This window comes from Xenopus laevis, chromosome 3S, assembly GCF_017654675.1.
Source record: "Xenopus laevis strain J_2021 chromosome 3S, Xenopus_laevis_v10.1, whole genome shotgun sequence".
Taxonomy (NCBI): domain Eukaryota; kingdom Metazoa; phylum Chordata; class Amphibia; order Anura; family Pipidae; genus Xenopus; species Xenopus laevis.
This window is the reverse complement of record NC_054376.1, coordinates 49,768,771-49,794,081: the sequence shown is the minus strand read 5'-3', so window position 1 is coordinate 49,794,081 and position 25,311 is coordinate 49,768,771. Positions and strand designations below refer to the sequence as shown.

General features: G+C 36.8%; 1 protein-coding gene across 6 annotated transcripts in view; it reads right to left on the bottom strand.

Annotated features, from left to right (window-relative positions):
* LOC108712900 (probable phospholipid-transporting ATPase IM) overlaps positions 1-25,311 on the bottom strand; it is a 123,632-nt gene that overhangs the window by 75,364 nt on the left and 22,957 nt on the right. For 5 of the 6 annotated variants that reach the window (XM_018255405.2, XM_041588282.1, XM_018255406.2 and 2 more), the window contains 3 exons: positions 19,986-20,053; positions 14,829-14,887; positions 568-681 (listed from right to left, as the gene is read on the bottom strand). In XM_018255405.2, coding sequence (XP_018110894.1) covers positions 568-681; positions 14,829-14,887; positions 19,986-20,013 — 201 coding nt within the window. In that variant the 5' untranslated portion in view covers positions 20,014-20,053. The remainder of the gene's footprint in view (positions 1-567; positions 682-14,828; positions 14,888-19,985; positions 20,054-25,311) is intronic. The other variant, XM_041588284.1, reaches the window with a different exon arrangement.

Genomic DNA, 25,311 nt, shown 5'->3' with positions numbered 1-25,311 from the left:
TCCTTGGTCCAGTGTAATTTTTCTGTTATAGCTCCCAGATTTTGTTGCTATATATGGTGTGCACCCTTGGTATTATCAAATCAAAAACCGTGCATTAGGTTAAGCATGTCTACCTAATGCACGTTTTTTGATAAGATAATACCCTGTGGTTGTTGGTTCTTTGCAAATATATATCGACTGTGCAACTGGGAATAACCTGGAAGCGATGTACCATCCATAATAGAAAACAAACATACCCAACAGTCATGAATAACCACTTTATTTCTTTTTACAAAGACCTGTGAGTGCTGGACTTTGTATCTTTATATTATGGTTTATACTGTAGAACCCAGGCATTTACTAAAATTTTACTCATGTGCACCCAATTTTGGGAGACCTGAAATGAATAGGTTGAATCAAAAACATGGATTGAAAACAATGGATTACAAGCACCACTAACATGGCTAAATAAAAGTTCTTGCTTCATAGCCATATTATAGATTACCTGTAAGATCAGCAGGATGGATTACAAGCACCACTAACATGGCTAAATAAAAGTTCTTGCTTCATAGCCATATTATAGATTACCTGTAAGATCAGCAGGAAAAGAAAGTATGCATTGGCAACTCGCTGGAATTGTTCAAATAAATTTATAGGCAGGAACGTGACAATATTGTATTTGGATGTCTTGATTGCATTATTCTGAAAGAAAAAAAATATGCTAAGATTAGTATAACTAAAAGGAACAGAAAACAGGAGGAAAAAAACTTCATTGAAGAGATACCAATATTGTAGTGTTTCTAATGCAATGCTTTCGGCCTGTGAGGTTTAAGCTACTCACAATAACATAGGAGGCATTTTTGATGTAAGGGATCTGTATTTAGTCATTGTAGCATACGCAAACATGGCTGCAGAACCTCCTTTACACATTTAATTTTCTGCAGTATCCTGTTGTGGTGCCATTAAGTGAGCACACATTATTTAACAAATATCGCTTCCCTCTACTTCTAAGTTCCCTGGCTTGAATTGTGGCAAACATTTGCAGATAGTAATGAATACAAGTATAAGAAAGACAACTGAACTCATGTCCATGAGTTCAAAATTTTTATGGATGAAACTTTGCCAGAAAGAGTCTTTTTGAGGGTCTGTGTAAATGCAAAGCAGACAAGGCTGAATCAACTTAGTATATGTTTTGGGAAGACACTATTTAAGCTTGTAGTAATACCAATTAGGAGTGAAATAAAAGCACACTGATAAAGTCTCCCCAAATATGTGGTTGTATTTTTTTTAAGAATATGTACACTGTACTAAATTATCAATATATTAACCTTCTGTCCTGCAGGTGGCACTGTGGAATCACATTTCCAACTCTAAATAGTATATATAAATATATACAGTATATTGATGGAGAAAAAAAAAAAAAAAAAAAAAAAAATATGCAAGTCAGCAAGGAAGAAATAAAGTTTCAGATCATATTACATGAATGCACCATTGCACTGGAAACAGGATATGTATATGGAGGCTCTCTAGAGATTGGTATGCTATGCATCCATGACTGCAGTCTCTGAGCATTGTGGTAAGCCACAGTAAGGCACAAAGACCCCCAATAGCTAAATATTATTTATATATATTATTTCTAGTGGCATATTATTTAGATATCACTTATTTATGCCAAGTTTTTAAGCAGCAGTTCCTCCAAGAATAAATTGCAATTCCACGGTCTAAACTGATGGGAACATTTGGGAATATTTCTAGAGAGAAAAAAAAAAAAGTGTTTTGCAACATGGTCCCCAAAGCCTTTGGTGCTCAAAGACTACTCATAACATCATACCCCAACCCCCCCCCCCCCCCAAAAAAAAAGCATGGGACTTCTCCATGCTGAATAAGTACTGAGATGTTTAAATAAGCAACATGCTGCTGCTAAACCAAAAATACTTGAAACTTTCAAAGACCACTGACCCTTACTACAATAGTACTGTGATTTAGCAAATGGTGTTGCTATAAAAACAGCTTCAAACCAAACTGCATGTAGTATTATAACACATTCTTTGGCAATTGTGTTTATACCAGCATATAATTAACCCAATTTGAAATTCATTCCTTTATCACATTTGCAACAAACTGCAATGATCTGTTACGTTTTATTTTAACAAATTTGTTCATGCTCACAATTTGGCGTTTATTTTTAACACACATTACAACTGTTATAAAATAAAATTATTAATATGAAATAAAATGCATAAAGGTGCTACCTTTATTGGCTAACTAAGGTGGCAACCACAATCTATGTCATGTTAAAGTCATGGCATCACTCACATACAAAAGGAACAATGTAGCCCCACAACTAAACTTTACTGGGGTATATAATGAGAAATGCTAATAGCCCATAGCAACCAATCAGATCCTTTTTCAAGAACAACTGATCTGCAGATTATGTATGCTGATTGGATGCTATGGGATACAACTGACCTATAAGAGCAAATAAGGTCAAATGGTATACAATCCAAAACTCACAATTACTAAAATGACTGTTTGCTTTCTACATAATTAAGTTATATATTAAATATATTGCATCCCTGCAAAAACAGATATTTTTTAAATGTTACACAGTAACAGCATTTGTTTTAGTTATTTCCCTTTAATATTGCATGTGTAATAATGCTGGTGTATGACAGAACTTTGTCACTGAAGCTGAATATACCATTTTACCTTAAAATGTACTGCTAAAATGTTCTGTATATATAAAAATGTTTCACACGCATTTTGTTTTCGTTCCTACTACAGGTGGCAGTGTTCAGCTTTGAGTTTTATGTTCTGATGATTTAATATAGGTTCAATTGTTAAGATGAACAATCGAATCCTCTTATCAGCTACAAGCAGTTTCTAGCACTGCCCACTTGAAATCATTTTTTTTTTTAAATCAAAGTATAAAGCTTGCCAGGTTTTAGTTGGAAAATATCCTGATTGAGGGAAAAAAATCAATGTCAAGAAAACACAAACAAGTATCATATTACAGTGTCAAAATAAGCCTGTGTAATTGTATTGTGCACCTCTTAAAATAGTTAAAATGTAAGCTAAGCACTGGTTAATTGATCAGTTTACCTAAATTCTTTCATGCTCCATCAATTAAGCCTACCTTTGTTACCAGCTTTCCTGTGCAGCACAGTAGTGCCACTTTTGGCATTTTACAGCAGGACGGCGAACTGGATGCAAGTTATTCTGAAAAAATGTAGCTCTTTGGAGAAGGAAATGTCAAATGGATGTCTCAATGAATCAAACAACAGCGTAACATCTCCCAATTCACCTTATACAATGAATCCCCCATACCGAGGGACTCCTACTGCAATACTGCAGGAAAGGGAGTTGTCAACTGAGATTTTATTAAAGGGTTTGTTGAACTTCCAAACACTTTTTTCAGTTGAGTGGCTTTCAGGTAGTTCACCATAAATAAATAGGTTTTTTTTATGTTTTCCATTTTTTATTTTTTGTCGTTTTTCCAAAATTGAAGTTCAAAGTTTAATGTTCCTGTCTCTGGGGTCTCATTCCGGCAGCTCAATGATCCAGGAGCATTCTGAACTGTTACAATTTACTCCAATTAGTTGATACATTTCTCAGCAGTATCTGTGGATTATTAGCAACTATTTGTATCAATTCTAACAGCTGCCTTTAATAAAACTCGGGGATTCTGCTCAGCAGAAACAAAGATAACAAATGTGTCCACTGAAGGTATTAAATTAGAGCAATTAAAGAGTCTGCGACCCCACTCATCCTCACAGAGCTGCTTTAGAAGGTGAAAAAATTTAAATTTACACTTCAATATTAGAAAAAGGGTCACAAATAGAAAATAGTAATTGGTACAAGTCTTTATTTCTGGTGAACTATCTGAAACCAGCTGAACTGAAAAGTTTTTTTTAAGGTGAACCACCCCTTTATCTTTAAGTTAGCTTTTAATTTGTTATAGAATGGCTAATTCTAAGCAACTTTTAAATTGGTCTTCATTATTTATTTTTTAAATTATTTGCCTTCTTGTGATTCTTTCTAACTTTCAAATGGGGCTCTGTAAGGCTATCAATTTATTGTTATTGCTACTTGTTATTATTTATTTCAATTCAGGGCCTCTTCTATTCATATTCCATTCCTTTTTCAAATCAATGCATGGTTGCTAGGGTAATTTGGACTCTAGCAACCAGATGGTTGAAATTGCAAACTGGAGAGCTGCTGAATAAAAAGCTAAATAATCCAAAAAACACAAATAATAAAACATTATTTCTCAGAATGTCACTCTCTATGTCATACTAAAAGTTAACTCAAATGTGACCAAACGCTTTAAGCTACAAAAGATTACCAAGCTTTTTTTGGCACAAAACTACACATGATTAGTAAGCTCATGCTGGGTTTCCTTTAAAACCCTTTAAAAAAACCCTTCTGGCCTTTTGCACCCCTATAAAAGTAACACTTTAATTTTAATTTGCTGTCTGCAGCAACTCTATCTGCCCCTGCAAGGAACAACCACTGAATATTCTAGCAACACAATGAAGGTGGTTGTCACACAGAGTCACAGTGGCACAGGGCTGGAAACTACCCTGAGAAACCAATCATATGAAGCCTCCTAAGAGATTTACTGAGCACTATCTGTGCAATTACACTCAAGGGATTTCTTCCTCTGCACAACAATCTTTTGCTGTTGAGACAGACCTCCTAATGCGGAGAGAATTCTCCCAATCCATTACTAGAAAGAGCATTTGCTAGCAGACTTGTATCTTTGTGATTTTATTTTTTTATTACTTAATAATAATGGCAATTTAAATAATAGACATATAGCCAATATGACAGATTGTGTTAACACATCTCCCTTGGTACCCGCCAGTGGCAGTACTTTGATGTAAACCACCATGGGAGGAGCTGGATGGTAAGGAGGATAAAGAAAAGTGCAAAAGGGGAGCCTGGGGAAATATTTGCACCTGGCCCTTTAAATTATCGGTTAATTATAGACATTAAGAATACCAGGCAACCCCAAAAAAATAAAAAAAAAGCTAAAAACCACATAAATATACCATGAATATCAATCATCCCCCAGATGCCAATATCACTGCCCCGATCTACCATACAGCATTTAAAATTTTCAGGTAAGAGAAAGGACCAAGATGAAGACAAAGATTGTAATGACAAATACCTAATCATTTAAAATACAAATATAACTAAAAATATTAAAAAGCAGCAACACTATTACTAAATTTACTAAGCATTCAATACACTAAAATGTTATTTTAAGGTGATCTTCAATTTTTTCTAGGCTGTAGTTTAGCGGAATCCATGATACAGGGAAGGGATTTATTTTCCAGAAACCGGTTATCCAAAAAGCTCTGAATTATGGAAAAGCGGTCTGCCATAGACTCCATTATATCCAAATAATCCAAATTTTTAAAAGGGATTGCCTTTCGCTTTAATAATAAAACTGTACCTTGTACTTGATTCAAACTACTCTAAACTCCATTCATTCTTAATGGAGGCAAAACCAACCTATTGGATTGGATTTTCTAGTAAATTTAAGGAATTACGAGCCAAATTATAGAATGATCCCTTAGCCAGAAACAACCATGTCCCAAGCATTCTGGATAACAGATCCCATAGCTGTATATTGTTAAGCTATTTCCCGGCATAAATATAATCTAAAACACACATCCTGTATTTGCCCTGTGTTGCTCAGTAATGCCTATACAAAGATTTTAATTGTGACACAAGAGGAAACTTGAGCTGCCCATTAGCAGCTTCAAAATGAATGTTTAGATTTCCCCAGGGTATTACATTGGTATCCAAGCTTCATTAGTGGACAGACTGCTCATGGCCAAGCAACCAGGTGACGATCATAGCATATCAAACAAGAACATCCTGAATTTGCAACAAGACATGTAAAAAAAAATAGTCCTTTTACTTGATGATGAATCATGTTATTAGAGCACCCAAGTATTTTTCGATAATGTAAAAAAATAAACAGCTTTTAATAATTACCTATTCCTGTGCAGAGAAGGTAGTATACAAGTTACCTCTAGTAGATAAATATCTAAATTTAAAGGGAATCTCCACCCAAAATATACCTAAAAAAAATAGTTATATGCTAACTTAGGATAGAACTAGATGGGCGATTTAGGTCCGATCCAATGCCACGCGGCGAAACGCTGGCGTCAAGCCAGATGCGAGGAAAATAAGGTTAGTTGTAGGAATGTTGGATGTAGTCGCAGCGTGCATCCGACACGACTTCATCATCTGACAGTTGTGTCGTGACGGTTGCACACCAACTTCATCAGACATTTCTATTTCTTACTTTATTTCCGGCACATCAGACTTGATGCCTGCTTTTCGTTGCGTGGCATCGGATCGAACCTAAAATCGCCCATGTAGTTCTACCCTAACCTTATCTTCGTCGCATCTGACTTGACACCAGCGTTTCGTCGCGTGGGGTCGGACCTAAATCGCCCATGTAGTTCTACCCTTAGGGTACAACTACACAAACAATTGCTCTGCGTTTGTGCCGGATCCTATGCGCTGCTCCAAAACGCAGACGTCAAGTCGGATGCGACGGAAAACGAGGTAAGAAATAAAAATGTCGGATGGTGTCGTCCGATGCGACACGACTGTCGGACGCAGAAGAGGCATGCAGCGTTTGCATCCAACAGACGTGTTGCATCGGACGAACAATGCGACACCATCCGACATTCCTGTTGCTTACCTTGTTTTTCATGGCATCCGACTTGACGCAAACGCAGAGACATTGTTCATGTAGTTACATAGTTAAATTGGGTTGAAAAAAGACAAAGTCCATCAAGTTCAACCCCTCCAAATGAAAACCCAGCATCCATACATACACCCATCCCTACTTTTAATTAAATTCTATATACCCATACCTATACTAACTATAGAGCTTAGTATCAGAATAGCCTTTGATATTATGTCTGTCCAAAAAATCATCCAAGCCATTCTTAAAGGCATTAACTGAATCAGCCATCACATCATCACCCGGCAGTGCATTCCACAACCTCACTGTCCTGACTGTGAAGAACCCCCTACGTTGCTTCAAATGAAAGTTCTTTTCTTCTAGTCTAAAGGGGTGGCCTCTGGTACGGTGATCCACTTTATGGTTAAAAAGGTCCCCTGCCATTTGTCTATAATGTCCTCTAATGTACTTGTAAAGTGTAATCATGTCCCCTCGCAAGCGCCTTTTTTCCAGAGAAAACAACCCTAACCTTGACAGTCTACCCTCATAATTTAAGTCTTCCGTCCCTCTAACCAATTTAGTTGCACGTCTCTGCAATTTTGTTGTACCCTTAATTGCAGTTGAAAGCTTAATTTCTTTAGCCCCTTTTGTTCTCTGGTTTGGACAGCTAACTTTGTGTAGAAGGAAGTTATCCTCCAGGTCAGCTGGCTTTTATTACAATCAGTGGTGTAACTTGAATGGCTGCAAAGTTAAACCAGCAGAAGGGGCTGAATAGAGGGGATACTATGCAGCAGACCCTACAGTTCAGGCCCCCCTTTCCCTTAGAGTGCAGATGCATATTCTCTGTACTGCCATATAGCAGACAAGTATTTCTTTCAATTAAAATTACATTTACAAATAATGGAGATTGCTACTAATGTATCTTATAACAGCACAGCCCTGACCGTGTAGGATTTCTATGGGCAACATTTAACTCAACTGCTTGTTGTATAAGATCAAAGGCGATTAGAGACAAAGAGGCACAGCAAGTTACCAGCAGTTAAAAATGTTCAAACAAAATTTACATAGGAGGCATTCTAGTTTCAGCTTACAAAGTAAAATATAGGGTTTCGTAAATGTATCAGCAAACAGCTGCTGAACAATTTCACACTGCAAAAACGATCACTTTCGCTTTAAATTAACGCTTAGTATGATTTAGACATATTTTTGTTTAGCAGCTCTCCAGTTTGGAATTTTAAACATATTGAAAATGTATCTAGCTGCTAGGATCCAATTCATCCTAGCAACCAGATAGGAGATTTAACAAGAGAGACAAATAAATAAGAGGGCCTAAATAAAAATACATTGTTACTGTTATAACACAAAATAATACTTCTTTGGCCGTCTCATTTAAAAAGCAATGAAGCAAAATAGGAAGGCAAATAAACTGTAAAACATAAAAAATGAAGACCAACTGAAAAGTTGCTAAGAACTGGTCACTCAGTAACTTAATTTAAGCCATAGCTGATACTTGTTTATGGCTGTAGACATCCCTTAACAAAATTGAGGTGCATTTGTTATATCTATAACCCTGGGCAGTTTGTCGGAGGTTTCCTTGATAGAGAAAGATATGGGGATATATATGGATAACAAGTTGTCTAATTCCATGAAGTGTCAATCAGTGGCTACCAAATCATATAAAGTACGGTCTTGTATGAAAAATGGTATTAATGCCCAGGATAAAAAATTTTTTGGCTCTTACAGACAAGAGTTTTTACCTACGCAGGAGTAGACACACTGAATTCTTTACAATGTGGCTGTATTCACACATTTAAAGCATTTAAGCACCGACCGCAGGTTGGGACTCAGCATGCTGCATTTTACCTGCCTTCAGCGCTTACATGCATCTGTGCGAGTACAGCCACATTGAAAAGAATTCAGTGCGTCTACTCCTGCACTCCCCTGCGGCTGAACACATGAAACCAGAACACAGGGGAGCGCAGGTAAGAGCCCTTAGGTCTCACCAGGAGTATACAATGAGGTTGTGGGCCCCAGTAATTAAGGATATTAATGAGCTGGAGAGAGTGCAGAGATGTGCAAATAGGTTGGTAAAGGGCATGGAGGATTTAAACTATGAGGGAAGACTGTCAAGGTTGGGGTTATTTTGTTCTGGAGAAAATATATTTGGAGAGGGGATATTATTACCCCTAGAGGCAGGAAGGCAATATAAGATTGACAGGTGAGATTTTTAAATACCTTTCTAACAGGTATGGATGTGTTCATTAAAGAGTACCACTGTCTATTGACTTCAGTATATTGAGTTACTATGCATATTTACATAATTGTTAGGCAAACTGCATTGCAGATTAAATTAAATCCCTACTTAATTTATACACGTGTAGTGGAGTACTAGTAGTAGTCTATAGCTTGTATATAATATTTGGGCCCAATGAGAATATAAGGAGGCAACTCATTCTTACCAATCATTTACTTGTGTTTAGAGACACACTCTCATACAGGATCTGAAAATGCAAATTTGAATATGCTGCATGCAACGTGAACAAAAAGCACATATATAGTTTGCATTAAGATACAGTTATATTGTATATATTTTACCTTACCGTCCTTTCTAGGTGGAGTTATAGCACTAGTACTGTAGCTCTCATGGGAACTGGACTCTGTGAAGCTGGACAAGCATTATATAATAATGTCCTTATTTCCCAATATGGCTTGTAGATATATAAATGAAATGATTAAATGATGCTCTCAAGATATGAATCCTGGAGAAGCTCAGATAGCAGACACTGTATGTTATTGGATCACTTGTTTCAATAAATACGTGACCAAATATAATAATTTTTGTTTCATTTGTTTCACTAGGTTATCTTCATCTATTTTTAGGACTTGTTTGAACAGCAGTTATTTTAGGTGAGTTTAAACGGTTCACAAACTATCAAGGAACGGATACACAAATTTAAAAAACACAAACATCTGGGGAGACCACAAACAACTACAGCAAATGTACTGTATTTTATAACTTACGCCTAAATTAGTGCCTGCTCTGAATTACCTCTGCATAACCCACCTCCTCATATGTCTGTCTCTCCTTGCAATCCAAATTATACGTTTTTTTCTTTTGCTTTTCACTTTTTTGTGTACAAAATTCTGAGTATTTATGTCAGAGCCAACATAGCTTTTTTTATAAATCAGATATGAAAAATGAAGTGTTCTGAAATTTTGCTGTGATTATTTGGCCAATAAATTTTTCTACATCACTTCTGTTATGCTTAATTTTAAGAGTTTCATCCAATAACTGTTTCAACTGGCTAACATGGTACAAACAGACATTACCATAAAAAACAAAACAAAGCAAACGAATACATTCAGGAGACATTCATTCCATAACAGGTGGTACTGCTCAGAACTGAAGCACTATCCTTCCACAGGGGAGAATGCTTTTTTGACTGCTTGAAGCAGTCATACACATTCTGCCAAATAGACACCGGTATCTTTGATAAATGTTCCAATCTGGCAAAGAAAATTATTCCAGTCAAGTTCTGTTACATCATAAAACAGATCAAACAGTTGGAATTATTCTGGAAACCCCACTTCAATCTCTATGCCTATAACTCATGCAGATAGAGTTTTTATTGAAGAAAGGTGGTGGTAAGAGAGGTCCAAAGGCTATAAACTGAGCAGGAATAAACATAAAACAGAGGCTCAGAATATAAAGCCATGACTAACTACGACTGGTGCAGTTTATGAGGCAAGGGGATTTTATTTGTTAAAATAAAGAACAATAAGTGGCAACTTAAACCAGCAAGATGACCTTTTAGACCAAAGGGACCTCAACCAGGTGTCATCTTACAAAGAATGTAAAGGTGGTGAAGCAAGACTACACTTGTTTCCGACACCTTTACCCACGTTCTTTCCCACCTTTCCAATTACATCATCCTCACAAGTAAAGCAATACTCAAATAAATGATTAATGTAGCTCTTGCCCTCATAATGGAACAGTAAAGGGCATATTATCCAACAGCACAAATATGTCAAATAGGATAAAAGAAATAAGTTTGCTATTCCGTAACTGCAACATTTATTTTATAAAATGTGCAAAATGTCAGTTGCCTATTTACCCTGAGGGTATGATAAGTCAAATTTTTCTTTACTGCATCCAATTACTGTCAGAATGTGCAGAAGCCAAAATGATTAGCTAAGAAAAAGAAGCCCAAATCATAGCTGTTATGCTGCTCGGAAGGTGATTCAGCAAAACTGATTTTACAGATCAATACTGCAGCAAACACACACCACATTCGTGCACTCTCATGAGCAGACACACCAATATGCCATAAACTAGTTTTCTTAGTTATGCCATTAACTAAGAAAATGTATAAGAAAAATTTAAATACCTAGGAAGTATATAAATAAGCACTGCATATAACTGATAAAAAATGTTGTGCTTTCTACATAGGCAGTAGGCAAAGAATACATGCCATCTGAGATGCCACTAGAGAATAATGCATGTGGGTTCCCTGAGCAACGCTCTCTAGTTGCTGAGAGAATGCTCAAGAGTCTATAACCAGCAGAGACTGCAACAAAGATGCTGCATATTTAGCATTAGCCCCTACTGTACTAATACTGTACTGTCATTTTTCCTGCTGCAGCCACAGTGATGCTTTTAGACTCATCTACCAACCTATACTGCTTATCTATTTACAAACAAGTTCTCACTTGTAGCTTCATTAAAGAAACCCTCAAGTCAAGTCTCTGATGATTACCTAACCACTATAACATTCCTGATTTTCGTCCACGTGTAAAATCTGTCCTGACTCGTTTGGCACAGTTCGCCAAGTATTCTCCCACTCTCCTAGGCAACATTGCCACAAATCTACCTTCTGATTTCTCTGTTAATCCAGGATGAATTGTTCCATTTTTTTTCACATAAGAATAAACATAGTGAGCTTGGTCTCTGCTCTTATTTATACCCATATTAGTGTATAGCTATATTGTTTGATTCTATGTAGATCTGTTGACAACAAAACTTTAAAAAGGAAAGGAAAACTAATGACAGCGCTGCTATTTTTCTTGAAAACAATTACATAATTAGAGTTTATTTAATACTATAGTTAAATAATATTTCATTGCATTAAAAGTAATTATGTAGATCTACCCTTACAGCACAGGGACCCATTTATGTTTAGAACCCCTTACATAATGGTAGGAGAGTTTTGAGGGTCCTCTCAGCAGAAAACTGCCCTGGCTTAGGGTTATTCCAACAAGCACAACTGAGCGATCCTCTTCCTTTCGCTTCTTCTTTCTTCAAAATCCTGAGGCTGCCACATGCGCAGTAGATTGAAACTGCAGGCTTTTTTGTTAAAGTTTGGCTTTTCACTCTACTGCACATGCACACCTGCAGGAAAGAAGATGAAGCAGGAGAGGATCGCTTTGTGGTGCTCGCCGAGAATAACCCCAGGCCGGGGTAGTTATCTGCTGATTGGAGCTTCACCCTGTGGTGTGATGTAAGTGAATGCAATTATTGGAGGGCGGGTGCTTTTGGTACCCCCACGTGATTGTGACTTTCCTTTACACGGGAATAACTTAGTAGCCGTAATTACGGTACAGTAGTTTAGTGTGAAATCACAGTCAGGGAGAATGCTACATATACAGAGGTGTCTGAAATGCATGGTTACAAAAATATCACTATTTTGTACAGTATATTTTTAGGGCTCTCCTTGCCAAACAAAGCAAGGGATCTGACATTCCGGAGATAGAAGATAGCCTACTTAATTATTTAACTGCTGCATATTTTGCTGTCTATGGAAAGGACTCATGTGCTACTGCAAATGTATGATCTTTATAGAGCAGTTAACCCTACTTTTCCCCTTCTCAGTCTCTGTTAGTGTTTTGTAGGCACAACTTTTCTCTAGAAAATAATGTGAATAACTGCTTTTAACTGTGAAGAATTGGAAGTGCCACAAGCTTGCAACACCAGCTCTCCTCTCAGCTCATCTGCCTTTTCAGGACAACTGTATAGTTCATTCATTTCTGTTGAGCCCAAACTGCAACTTTTCATTGACAGTAGGTGTGGGTTTCCTTCCACAATAGTCTGGTTTCCTTCCACAGTCCTAATAAAATTAAAGCATGGGGTGGCTAACCAGGTCAAATGCTGAAAAGGGGCAAAAACAAATGAAATGCATTTATACACATAAAAAGGTAGTTCACCTTAAGTTTTTTAACACTATATATTCTGATAATTTCATAATCATTACTTTGTAATTTTGTGCTTTGTGCCCCAGTAGCTCCCCATTTTCTATTCTGCTGATTCACTGCACATGATCTGTGCTGTTGACAGTTACTAAGCTTAGGGCCTGATGCACAAGATACTGAATTTATATTATGTAAATATCACATCATAAGGCGGATTACAAATAATTCAGATAACTGCTACATGGCAGCTCAGAAAGCTGCACAATTAACATCAGAAACAGTCCTGTAGCATCAGTTTATATGACAAATCTCATTTCCTGCTTGATGATTAGCGACGACCCCTAAGCTTTGCTTCTCAACAGCTGCTCAAAACACACTGAGCAAGTGCAATGTCGAAGACACACCCAACAAAATCCAAGATGGGAAACTCCTGTGAAAACTTTAAAGATCTTGATCATTACTACTATAGAGATGCTGAACCTTTAGGATGGTTCAATAAATTCAGTATATAAAATTTGCTCAAATCATACTGAGCATGTTGCATAACATAATCCTCCATGGCAAACTCCTGTGACAATATTGAAGGCCTTGATTATTACTACTACAGAGTTCCCGAACCTTTAGGCTGTTCAATAAGTTCAATAAATAAAATATGGCATTTCTAGCCATTTTCATTTTTAGGGTATAGTTAGAAAACCAACACAAAATAAAACAGGGGAATGCTTAAATTTTGGGAGAACACAGTCTAATAGCAGGTGACCGGTAGGGTGGGACAAAATCAGGTAACTCCTGAAAAAATGGGGGGCAGACAGATCTGTAATAAGTGTTAACAGGCAGAATAGAATGAGGGCCTGCTTTGAGCAGCAGTTTTCTGCCTGACGGCAAACATGGCCAGTGTGCCAGAGCCCTTAAAGAGAAAGGCATAGAAAAAATGTCAAAAAAAGGCATAGAAAAAATGTCAAAAATGGAGACATAATGGAGCATAATGAAAAACAAGAAAATGGAAGGAAGATAAGGAGACAGGAAAACAAAAATGAATACAAAATAGGGAGTCAAGAGGAAAAGCTTAGAATAATGACAAGTGGACAAGCAAAGGTTAAGTTTAACCCTTAATTTAATTGAAGAGGGTTCCCAGCAGTCTGATCTTTTTTTATATTTAAAACCACCTCTTGGCTGTTATGAAAATGTTACTGACAGTGTTAAAGGACAAGTATTAAAGAACACATTTTTCATAGTGGATGGATATGTCAATCCATCCACTGCTCTTAGCAGTCAAGCACATTTATTTTCTATGGGTGATACCCATCTAAATTACTATTGATTAATTATTAATTGTCAACCTGAAATTAGTTGATTATTAAACGGCCATAATTGTACAGTTTATTGTACAGCATTATCCGGGTACTACCATACAAAGTAGGGTTGATGGAACTAAAAAAGTGAAATAGGTTTAGTAAACCTGTATCTGATTTAACCAAATTAACCTGTATTAATATTCACATTTAGATTAAATCATAGTTGCATGGAATCAATGCGACTAAACACAAAAATTGCAATTCTGCTAGGTATGCTGTTCTAGGCTCACCAGAGAATCTAAAAACCAGGATCCGCTTTCAAAGCAATTAGATGTGTTAAATCTTCAAGTGTTCTAGAGAGCTATGGTGGAAATAAAATGGGGCTGATGAAAATTGTCCTTGGCTGGGGTCCACCAACAGAATCTCTGGCACTTTGGCATGTCAGTCTGAACCTGCTCCAGTCCTTGTTTAATCAGAACCATACACTGGCATACTTTTAAACAGAATGAGTTAGGCAACAGAACATCCATCCAAAGGACGATGCAATACACTACAAACTTAAGATCATAAAATAAACGAAATTCCAAAGTGGACTTGTTATTAGCTCCCACGTATGCAAAAAGACTCGGAATGAAAAATACAACATTTACACTTACTGCATAACTGAACTTTTCATTGTAATCTCGATCATTGGCTTTCACTCGACGTTCCTCCTCTGCAAAGACAAAAAAATAAAAAGAACTAGTGGGTACTTTAAAAAAAGATTTTAGAAGAGACCAGACATCACTATAAACAGCCCTTTTAGGTTTCATTTTATTCTTTTAATACAGGATACCACAGTATGTCTGAGCAGATTTAGGTCTGATTTAGAAAATATATACATCTGTGAATGCAATGGCAATCAGGGTTCGGATGACTTTAGTGTAGAGATCTGTGCCTCCAAAGATGCCCCAGTAGCTCCCCATGTTCTTTTCTGCTGATTCACTGCACATGCTCTGTGCTGCTGTCACTTACTGAGCTTAAGGACTAACTCACAATATACAGCGACATAGAATATAAATGTCACAGTATAAGGCTGACTAGTTAAGTAATACAAATACGTGGCAGCATAGAAACCAGTGCAATTAGCATCAGAATTAAATAATCAGCCCTGTAGCATCAGTTATATTATATTACAAGCCAACCCAATTTTCTGCGACAACCCCTAAGCTTAGCTTCTCAACAGCTGCTCAGAGCACACTGAGCATGTGAGTGTCTCAGACACTTTCCAAGATGGTGACCCCCTTTGACAAGTGTGAAGTCTTGGATCATTGCTGCTATTGAGAAGCTAAAACTTTAGGCTTCTGCAATAGGTTTAGTATATATAATATGGCATTTAGCCACATTCATTTTTAGGGTTAAGTTCTCCTTTAAAGGGGTTGATCACCTTTAAATTAACTTTTAATATGATATTTCAAAACAGTTTGCAACTGGTTTTAATTTTTTATATTTTGAGGGTTTTTTTTTAAACGATTTAACTTCTTGTTCAGCAGCTCCCCAGTTTACACAGACCAATATCAAAGTTGGTCGGAATAGGGCATAATTTAACATACTAAAAGTTAACTTAAAGGTGACTGGCTTGGGGCATGTGCAGTACAGGTTTTGCAATGTGCAGAGATAACAGTGGAGAAGAGAGGGCATGTCAATGTCTTTTAAATTAAAATTATATTTTACATTTTCTATATTTTTAAGTATTTAAAAGCATACATAAAACAAACATTCTCCATTTTTAACTAATAGCCCCCAATAAGGAGCAGAAGCCAATGCCAGATCAGCTTCCACTGCCGATTTCTCTGCACAGCAATGTCTGCCAGGCACTTATTTTGACATGGGCAAAGATGGCAGCCACCAAATCCACTGCTTAACTCTAAAGACACAGAGCAGGTACAATGCAGGCAATCAATGCAGTTGGGCAGAGGGCAGGAAAGCCCTGGGGTTGTTCTCCTATAAATGAAAACTAAAACATACAGCACTTGAAGTATCAATAAAGGTTCAGTATGACTTTTTAATAGACTTTGAGCTTGGGTACAACATGCAATTAACAAGAGATGATGGCACTTACTACGAAATGGTTTCACTCTAGAACAAACATTTTGGTTTTCAGAGAACAATTATTTAAATGACTTGAGTTGCCATGCCAGGAATGAAAGAACATTCTCATCATCTAATATATTTTATCATGCTAAAGATATCCCTGTTGAATGGCACTGAACTCATTCTTTGCAAAATAATACAGTCCTCGCTAGCCTGCAAGGGCTCTCTGGGATATGGAGAGTTCTTTGAAAAAAAAAAAAAAAAAAAAGTTATATTCTTTAAAACTTTCAAAAATATGATGGATAGTATGGACTGTTTCACATTCTATTACAATTTGTTAACCTAGTTATATTGTAAATAGTAGAACACTATTTGATAAAAGGGGAGCAAGATAAAACTAAAGAAAATCACTCAAAATTGCCAACCAAAATAAAACAGTTATACCGTAGGTTATGTGCCACTATGCCAGTTTCATGCATCCGTCTACACACAGATGCTATTCACCTACTATATCTTCATAATAAGTGTAGCCAGACTATTTAATAAGGTCTAAAACAGGAGTGCCTATACTAATGCAGGGTCTACTTTTACTGATGTTGTCCCATTATGATCTACATACAGAAAATCATTGTTGCCATTATGTTCCATGGAACATATTACTTAAATATTGATGTATGATAAAATGTATATTACCATATTTAATAAACAACTATTTTTATGTAACCCTAACATAATATCTGAATGAGAAGCATGAAACAGGAGGATGATATAAATAAGCTGTTTGTTGACAGTGTATTGAGATCTACTAATCAACAGCTAAAGGTCTACTGGTAGATCCTGATCTACCTTTTGCACACCCCTGGTCTAAAACATCACTGAAGCAAAGTTATTTATGCATTTTAGCAATCACCTTTTTCATTAGAATTTCTGAGAACTTTTACGGTATATGTTTTTCCAGAGGTGCCATTGATATGCAATTACCTTATGGATTGACTAAAATATACACTTTAATCAGGATCAGGCCATGTGCAAGTCCACTTGCAAATTTATTGTCATTCTTTTTAATGTTATAGGGATGAGTGATATCTGATGTAATTTATGTCTGAATGATCATATCCTTGTTACTCAGTCACCATAATACAAAAGTCACAATAAATATTTAAAAGCCTCTCTATAATGAGTGGTGTTTGTACAAACTATAAACCATCCCATTTTGGTCCACAATGTTTGTGGCCAAATTTGGTTAAGACCATACATGGTCAGCTTAAGCTCCAGAAAATGAAAAAAAAGCAAAGCTGTATGTTTAGCACAAGACCTATTCATGCCCTCAAGCCTTAATTTACTTGACATAGTAATATATTTAGCAAAATGTATTGGCATTAGTGACAGGGGAATTTGTCCCGTTTCTCAGACATCGTGCAAAAGTTATAAAATGATTTGAAGTCAATGGACATTTTCAGTGCCAACATTTTTCAACTGCACAACCTTTTTAGTGGATACATTTTTGGCGCACAGTACATTGGAGTCCAAGAGGGTTTTTCAAATAGTAAAACATATGTGAACAATCATCAAATTGCTATATTTAATTGTAAACAGGGAGCATTAATATTCTGCATTTGTTTACAAATTATTTTAGGCTGTAATCTCTACCAAGCACGGCCCTCTTCGCCTCGGTTAAAAGTTATATTTTTGTAGGTCTGCTGTATGTTCAATGCATTATTATCATCAATGTGTATTTAAAAAAAACACAAACATATTCCACAGCATTGTACAATAAAAGGGTGCATAAATTAAACACACAATAAAAACTGATAAAATATGTAAGGAGGGCCCTGCCCAAAAAAAATCTTCTAATCTAAAAGGAAAAGGGGTTAAAACAAGATATGTGGGTATGACTATGAAGATTTTCATTCATCCAGGTCATGGTATATCTAGTATAAGCAATTCTAAAACAACAGCTTGAACTGAAGAAGCTGCTCAGATGAGTAGTGAAACATCTTCAATGATTACTCAGCAAGTCCAATTGGTTTAGAATTGCTTATACTAGATAAAATATGTGGGTGTATGCACCCTTTTACTGTACAGCATTGTAATATATATAGGCTTTTTTACATTTTTATTAATGATAAAATTATTGTTTAAAAGTAATCATCACATGCAAAGTCTCTCATTAAACAAAAACCCTGGGGGTCAAGTGGTTATGAAAAACGAAATAATTATTGCTTTTCCTAACTTAGCAACGATTCTGAAGTAAGCATCCATCAGATTAGCCAGTACACAAAACAGGTCTTGCTGTCAAAACCCATAAATAAAATATACAGACGATTACATATTTAATTACTCTGCCCACAAAACACTTGGGCATACCAACTACTGTCTATATAACTCATTAAGTAGTTTATGGAAGGGATCGTCAATATAGCATCTAACTTTCTAATAGCATAGTTAGTGACACCATGAAGGAACACTGGTCAAACCCAATTTTTTATAAAACTGATTCAAATACTATTGCAATATTAACTGCACCACATTTTACATTGAGACCAATGTCATCACATGCATGGAAAACACAAAAAAATTAAACACAGAATTAAATTAATACATTTTCAACAGATCATACAATGTGCAAACGTAGCAGTTTTGAAATAAAGAAATGTAGGCTTGTGATATTATAACAAGACAGCAACTTGCAGTGTCATTATATATTTCAGATTGTGAAAAAGAAGATTCCATCAGGGAATGCCATAGGCTGAAGAACAACCCTTGTGAAAACCTTATATTAAAGGAAGATTTCTAAATGATACAAATTACCTTTTGTCCCCACATTTATCTTCATCTTATGTTATGTAGAATAGAATCCACCGAAGAGCAAGCATGCTAACACTGTTGTCTAGCCTGCTATATGCTTGGATGTGCAATATTCCTGCATAGTGTGAAGCTGAAGTAGAACTGCATACAGTGCTTCAATGGATCAAATATCTCCCAAGTGCTTTATCTGATCCCAGCATTACCTCTTGCAGCCAACGAGCTGTGTTCAGGGACCCTCCTTTGCTGGGTATCACTGCATTATTTACATTACGACTGGACATTACAAACGAAGATATTTAAACTACCTCTGAGAATTAGGAAACGCAGCATGCTACAAAGGTCAGCCAAATTCTAACACTACACTTTACTAAGTCTTACCAAGTTCTCCATAACCCACTTACTATATATGAAATATAAAAAGATCCATGTTTGCAATATGTACATTTTCTTTAATACACCCTGGCTGATGGGAGTTCTAGAATACTTTTTCCCTGTCCAAGTTCCAGGATCTGTATAAAAGTACTATTCAGTCTTCTGCTTTTATATGGTTATATATGATGTACATGTTATCCAGGTTGACAACCATATAACATAAATAAAAACAAACAAGGCTATATCAGACAATAGGAAATCAGAAGTCAATGTGGAGATCTGTGAATTTTTATACATTAAACATATTAAAACATTGTGTGGTGCAAAGTATGTGCAATCTGTATAAAACTAATGTTTTAGATGCTACTGTGACCATGTGTTCATTCTTAGAAAAGATAGCTTGGTTACCAAAATGCCTGCCATTCAGAATCCTAAAAGGGTAAAGGTATGACAAGGACAAACTTACAAGGATTCGCTTTCCTTAGACAAGTGCTTAGACATAAAAAAAAAATAAAAAGATAAAAGAAACCATTGAAAGAGATATTTAAAAATATACCTACCAAGCATTTTTGTTTTCCTGCAAATCATTAACGAAACTGGTCACTTTTTAAAGAAGCAATGATATAACCTGCAAAAGAAAGAGTTTTAAAATGTTATACATATATCCATGTTTGAGTATCTACATATATTATATTACATAACAGAAAATTGGGGGGGGGAGAAGAGTAAAAGAATACAACACTTTTGCCTACATTTGAAGAAGTGCAATGCCTACTCTCTAAATGTCAAGACCCGAAATTCCCTCCTCTGGGCTTTATTTTTTTACTAGGGACGACAGTTGCTTAACTATGAGTTACCTGCTCCCCACAAAAATGTGTTCAGGGGGCCAGGCAAGCACACTCAGATGAGTGCACAAAGCCCAAGCAGTGGTTGGGGGGGGGGCTTTGTGTACTCATCTGAGTGCGCTTGCCTGGCCCCCTGAACACATTTTTGTGGGGAGCAGGTAACTCATAGTTAAGCAACTGGCGTCCCTAGTAAAAAATAAAACCCAGAGCTGATCCTGTGGCCGCAAGGTCTGTATTGTATTAATGCCATAAGGTATGCACTGAATTCATAATTTCTGGAATTGGCTGCATTCAAATCTTCTAATAAAATATTTTACTGAATACCAAATTAAATCCAACCCCTAATCTGCATATTCAGATATGAGAAAATATTTTAAATTGCATCAAGTGTGAACAAAAAATGGTTATTTTCAGTTGTCCGTAGCTATAAAGTACATGGCTGTAAGGGTTTAGATTTTGCTTCAGCTTAATACTTGACTAGATTCGGTGCATTCCTAATTATTAAGTGATGAAAACAGACAAGAATACAGCCCACTTGGCATTGTTGGGCTGTATGGAAAGGGTACAGAGTTAGGGATACAGTTGTTCTTCTCTATTACAGATCTACCAATGACAACAGCAAAATTAAAGGGATAATGTCATGGGAAAAAACATTTTTTTCAAAATGATTCAGTTAATAGTGCTGCTCCAGCAGAATTCTGCACTGAAATCCATTTCTCAAAAGAGCAAACAGATTTTTTATATTCAATTTTGAAATCTGACATGGGGCTAGACATATAGTCAATTTCCCAGCTGCCCCAAGTCATGTGACTTGTGCTCTGATAAACTTCAATCACTCTTTACTGCTGTACTGCAAGTTGGAGTGATATCACCCCCCAGCAGCCTAACAACAGAACAATGGGAAGGTAACCAGATAGCAGCTCCCTAACACAAGATAAAAGCTGCCTGGTAGATATAAGAACAACACTCAATAGTGAAAACCCATGTCTCACTGAGACACATTCAGTTACATTGAGAAGGAAAAACAGCCTGCCAGAAAGCATTTCTCTCCCAAAGTGCAGGCACAAGTCAAATGACCAGGGGCAGCTGGGAAATTGACAAAATGTCTAGCCCCATGTCAGATTTCAAAATTGAATTTAAAAAATATGTTTGCTCTTTTGAGAAATGGATTTCAGTGCAGAATTCTGCTGGAGTAGCACTATTAACTGATGTGTTTTGAAAAAAACATGTTTTCCAATGACAGGATTCCTTTAAGTTCAGTCAAACTGTCCATTGTGATCTCTTCATCTATGGTCTTCAAGGACAAAGCAACAAGATAAACAATTAACACTTTCATAGCATCTATGGGAAACAAAAGAGATGCATCAAAAAATGTTTTATTGGGAGTGTAAAAAAAAAAAAAAAAAAAAACAAATCTGGCACTTTATTCAGGTCTGACTAATGCATACCTCCCAACATTTTGGAAGTAAAAAGAGAGTCAAAAAATTTTTTCTCGCACGTAGCGCAGCAATTTTTTGACCACACCCTTTTCTGTAGCCACACCCCATAATTACCATGTTTGTTTTACAAAATTTGGCAGGTTATGAAAGTTTGAAAATATTTCTCCTTATCTAAACTGTGTTTTTGTGTCTCAAAATTGTTACAAAGTATCTTATTTGCACCTGTTAGCTGTTCTGGGCTCTCTGCTAAAAGCAAATTAAGTGAGGAACTTTGTTTCTTTTTATGGCTGTTCAGTGCATAGAAAAGAGGGACTTTCCAGTACAAATGAGGGACTGCAGGTTGAGCTGTCAAAAGAGGGACTGTCCCTCTGAAAAAGGGACAGTTGGGAGGTATGCTAATGCTATTTCCTCCACCATTTGGATTTTGGCCCAAAACTGTACAGTTGCCTGTTTTTTTTAGCTGAACTAGGGCCGATTATGCTAACCTGATCTGCAAGTGAGGGTGCCATCATCTAACATAATGGGTATGTGTAACATTGTGCGTCAATGGTTATGTGTATACACAGTCAGGGGCCAATGATGATTTTTAGGTTATCGATATAACACATTTCTACCATATTTTGCCTTAAAGTGCAGCTATTCTCTCAAAATGGCAGAGGCACCTAACACAAACATCCTAAATACGTTTCTGTAAGTGTTCAATAAAACTATTTGTTTCCCATCAATGCAGGAATCTATTACATATCTGTAATTAGAAAGGGCATGCCTGTGTTATTTAGAAGAGAAACAAATATTCTACATACATAAGTGTTCAACAGTAGACAAACGATCATAAAATACTCAATTGCTTGTTTTGCACATAACTTGTAGAATAAGCGGTTACACATAGGACCACTAAGGAGCTCAGCAAAGGCAGAAATGCATGCAGAGTAGGAAAAACAGGTATATTGCATTTATATGTGTTTTTAAAACACAACTAAGTGTGTTCTCGGGCGTTCCAACACAACCTAGTATTCTACAGATTTTGTAACGTGTGGCAAACAAAAGAAAATACAGCATGTTGCATCAAAGAAACCGCAAACAAGAATGCAATGAAATATAACACTAAGGGACAAATTTATCAAAATGTGAGCTTATAGCTTAAAGGGATACTGTCATGGGAAAAAAACATTTTTTCAAAATGAATCAGTTAATATTGCTGCTCCAGCAGAATTCTGCGCTGAAATCCATTTCTCAAAAGAGCAAACAGATTTTTTTATATTCAATTTTGAAATCTGACATGGGGCTAGACATATTGTCAATTTCCCAGCTGCTCCAAGTCATGTGACTTGTGCTTTGATGAACTTCAATCACTCTTTACTGCTGTACTGCAAGTTGGAGTGATATCACCCCCCTCCCTTTTCCCCCCCCAGCAGCCAAACAAAAGAACAATGGGAAGGTAACCAGATAACAGCTCCCTAACACAAGGTAACAGCTGCCTGGTAGATCTAAGAACAGCACTCAATAGTAAAAACCCATGTCCCACTGAGACACATTCAGTTACATTGAGAAGGAAAAACAGCAGCCTGCCAGAAAGCATTTCTCTCCTAAAGTACAGACACAAGTCACATGACCAGGGGCAGCTGGGAAATTGACAAAATGTCTAGCCCCATGTCAGATTTCAAAATTGAATATAAAAGAATCTGTTTGCTCTTTTGAAAAATGGATTTCAGTGCAGAATTCTGCTGGAGTAGCACTATTAACTGATGTGTTTTGAAAAAAACATGTTTTCCGATGACAGGATCCCTTTAATAAATAAAAATCAGCCACAATCTATTTTTCCTTTGGGGTTAATAGAATTGTATTTTTCAATGGGTGAACTTTAGAACTCAAAATTTGATAACTATGGTTCTAAAAAATCCCTTGGGAATGAATAGAACGTGGCTGAGATTACATTTATTAAGCGCTAAACTCACATTTTCATAAATCTACACCCAGGGCCGGACTGGAGCATTGAGGGTGAACTGAGGCTGCAAAACAAAGGGTCCTCCTGTCAATCTTGGATGCCCCCTCCCTACCTCCAAAGCCAACCCCCACAGAAAGATAAGTCGCGCATGAGTGAACACTGACGCGATCACGGCTCAGCGGCAGTTTTTAATGGGACAACCGGAGAGCAGATTTAAGACGAAAAAGGCCCATGAGGGCCAGGGCCCACTGGGTTTTTCCCTGGTGTCCCGCAGGCCAATCAGACCCCGTCTGCCCCAAATGCTCAGTACAATCAGGCAGAAAATAATGCAATCAATATGCTGATGCATTTAGGTGTGCTCAAATTTGTGTGTGAGACACAAATTAAAAATACAAAAACACATGCTTAAGTGCTCTTATTAATGTTAGCTACTGTTCACTCAACAGTTCTTCACAGAAAATGCTGGAAAAACTCAAGAAACACACACTTTCATTCTTCAACAATAAATTGAACACTTTGAGAGAGTCATCTCTGGGTTGGCAGTCACTAGTTACTTGTTAGACATGAAAAATAGATTAAGAGCTCTTACCGTACAAGATGGTCATCAGACCAAGCTGTATAAGTAACACCCCTATGAATAATGTATACTCCATTTGGCACCTGCAGAGATACTACTTTTATAAAGGGAAAACTGTTACCATTTTTTAATTCTAGAGCCAGTTTAAATGGGAAAGTCAAAGCACTGAAATGGGTAGAACAAGGCTTTGGGTACAAATATTCCAAACCACATATTTTAAAAGTTTCAGAAAACTGACTCACTAACTTCTGCAAAGACGGGGAATTTAAAGGAACAGTTCAGTGTAAAAATACAAAAAAAAAAAAAAAAAAATTCACCCATTTCACAATTTCATTCTATGGGAACTGCATTAAAATCACCTATGCTCATCTGCTAAGAGTACTAACAAAAAAAACAAGGCCATGGTTACAATCAGCAGAAATTGGGTTTCTGAGCTTATTCTACATGAGGGGTTCGAGCAGGGATCCCCAACCTTTTGAACCCGTGAGCAACATTCAGTAGAAAAAGGAGTTGGGGAGCAACACAAGCATGAAAAATGTTCTTGGGGTGCCAAATAAGTGCTGTGATTGGCCATTTAGTAGCACCTATGTGGATTGTAAACCTACTTTTAGGCTCTGTTTGGCAGTACACCTGGTTTTTATACAACAAAAACTTGTCTCCAAGCCTGGAATTAAAAAATAATCACCTGCTTTGAGGCCACTGGGAGCAACATCCAAGGGGTTGGAGAGCAACATGTTGCTCACGAGCTACTGGTTGGGGATCACTGGGTTAGAGGATGTGTGACACAGGATCTCCACAGTTCAGTTTAACTGAAAGGCGACAACTCAAGTGACTGGAGGCCTTGTCTGAAAGGATCCAGAACACACTGGCATGGTGATGCAAGTGAATGACCACAAGCTTAAATCTGAAGTCAAGTAAATGCAAATATAGTCTAGTCACCCCTAGATGCCCAGGAGGAAAACTGTATGGAAAAGGGCATTTTCATTGTAAAAAAAAAAAGCAATGGGCTCTAGTGTGCCCTGCCAGATGGTAAAGTAAGCCATTTTATTAACTAGGGTTACATGAAAATTAACACCCCCC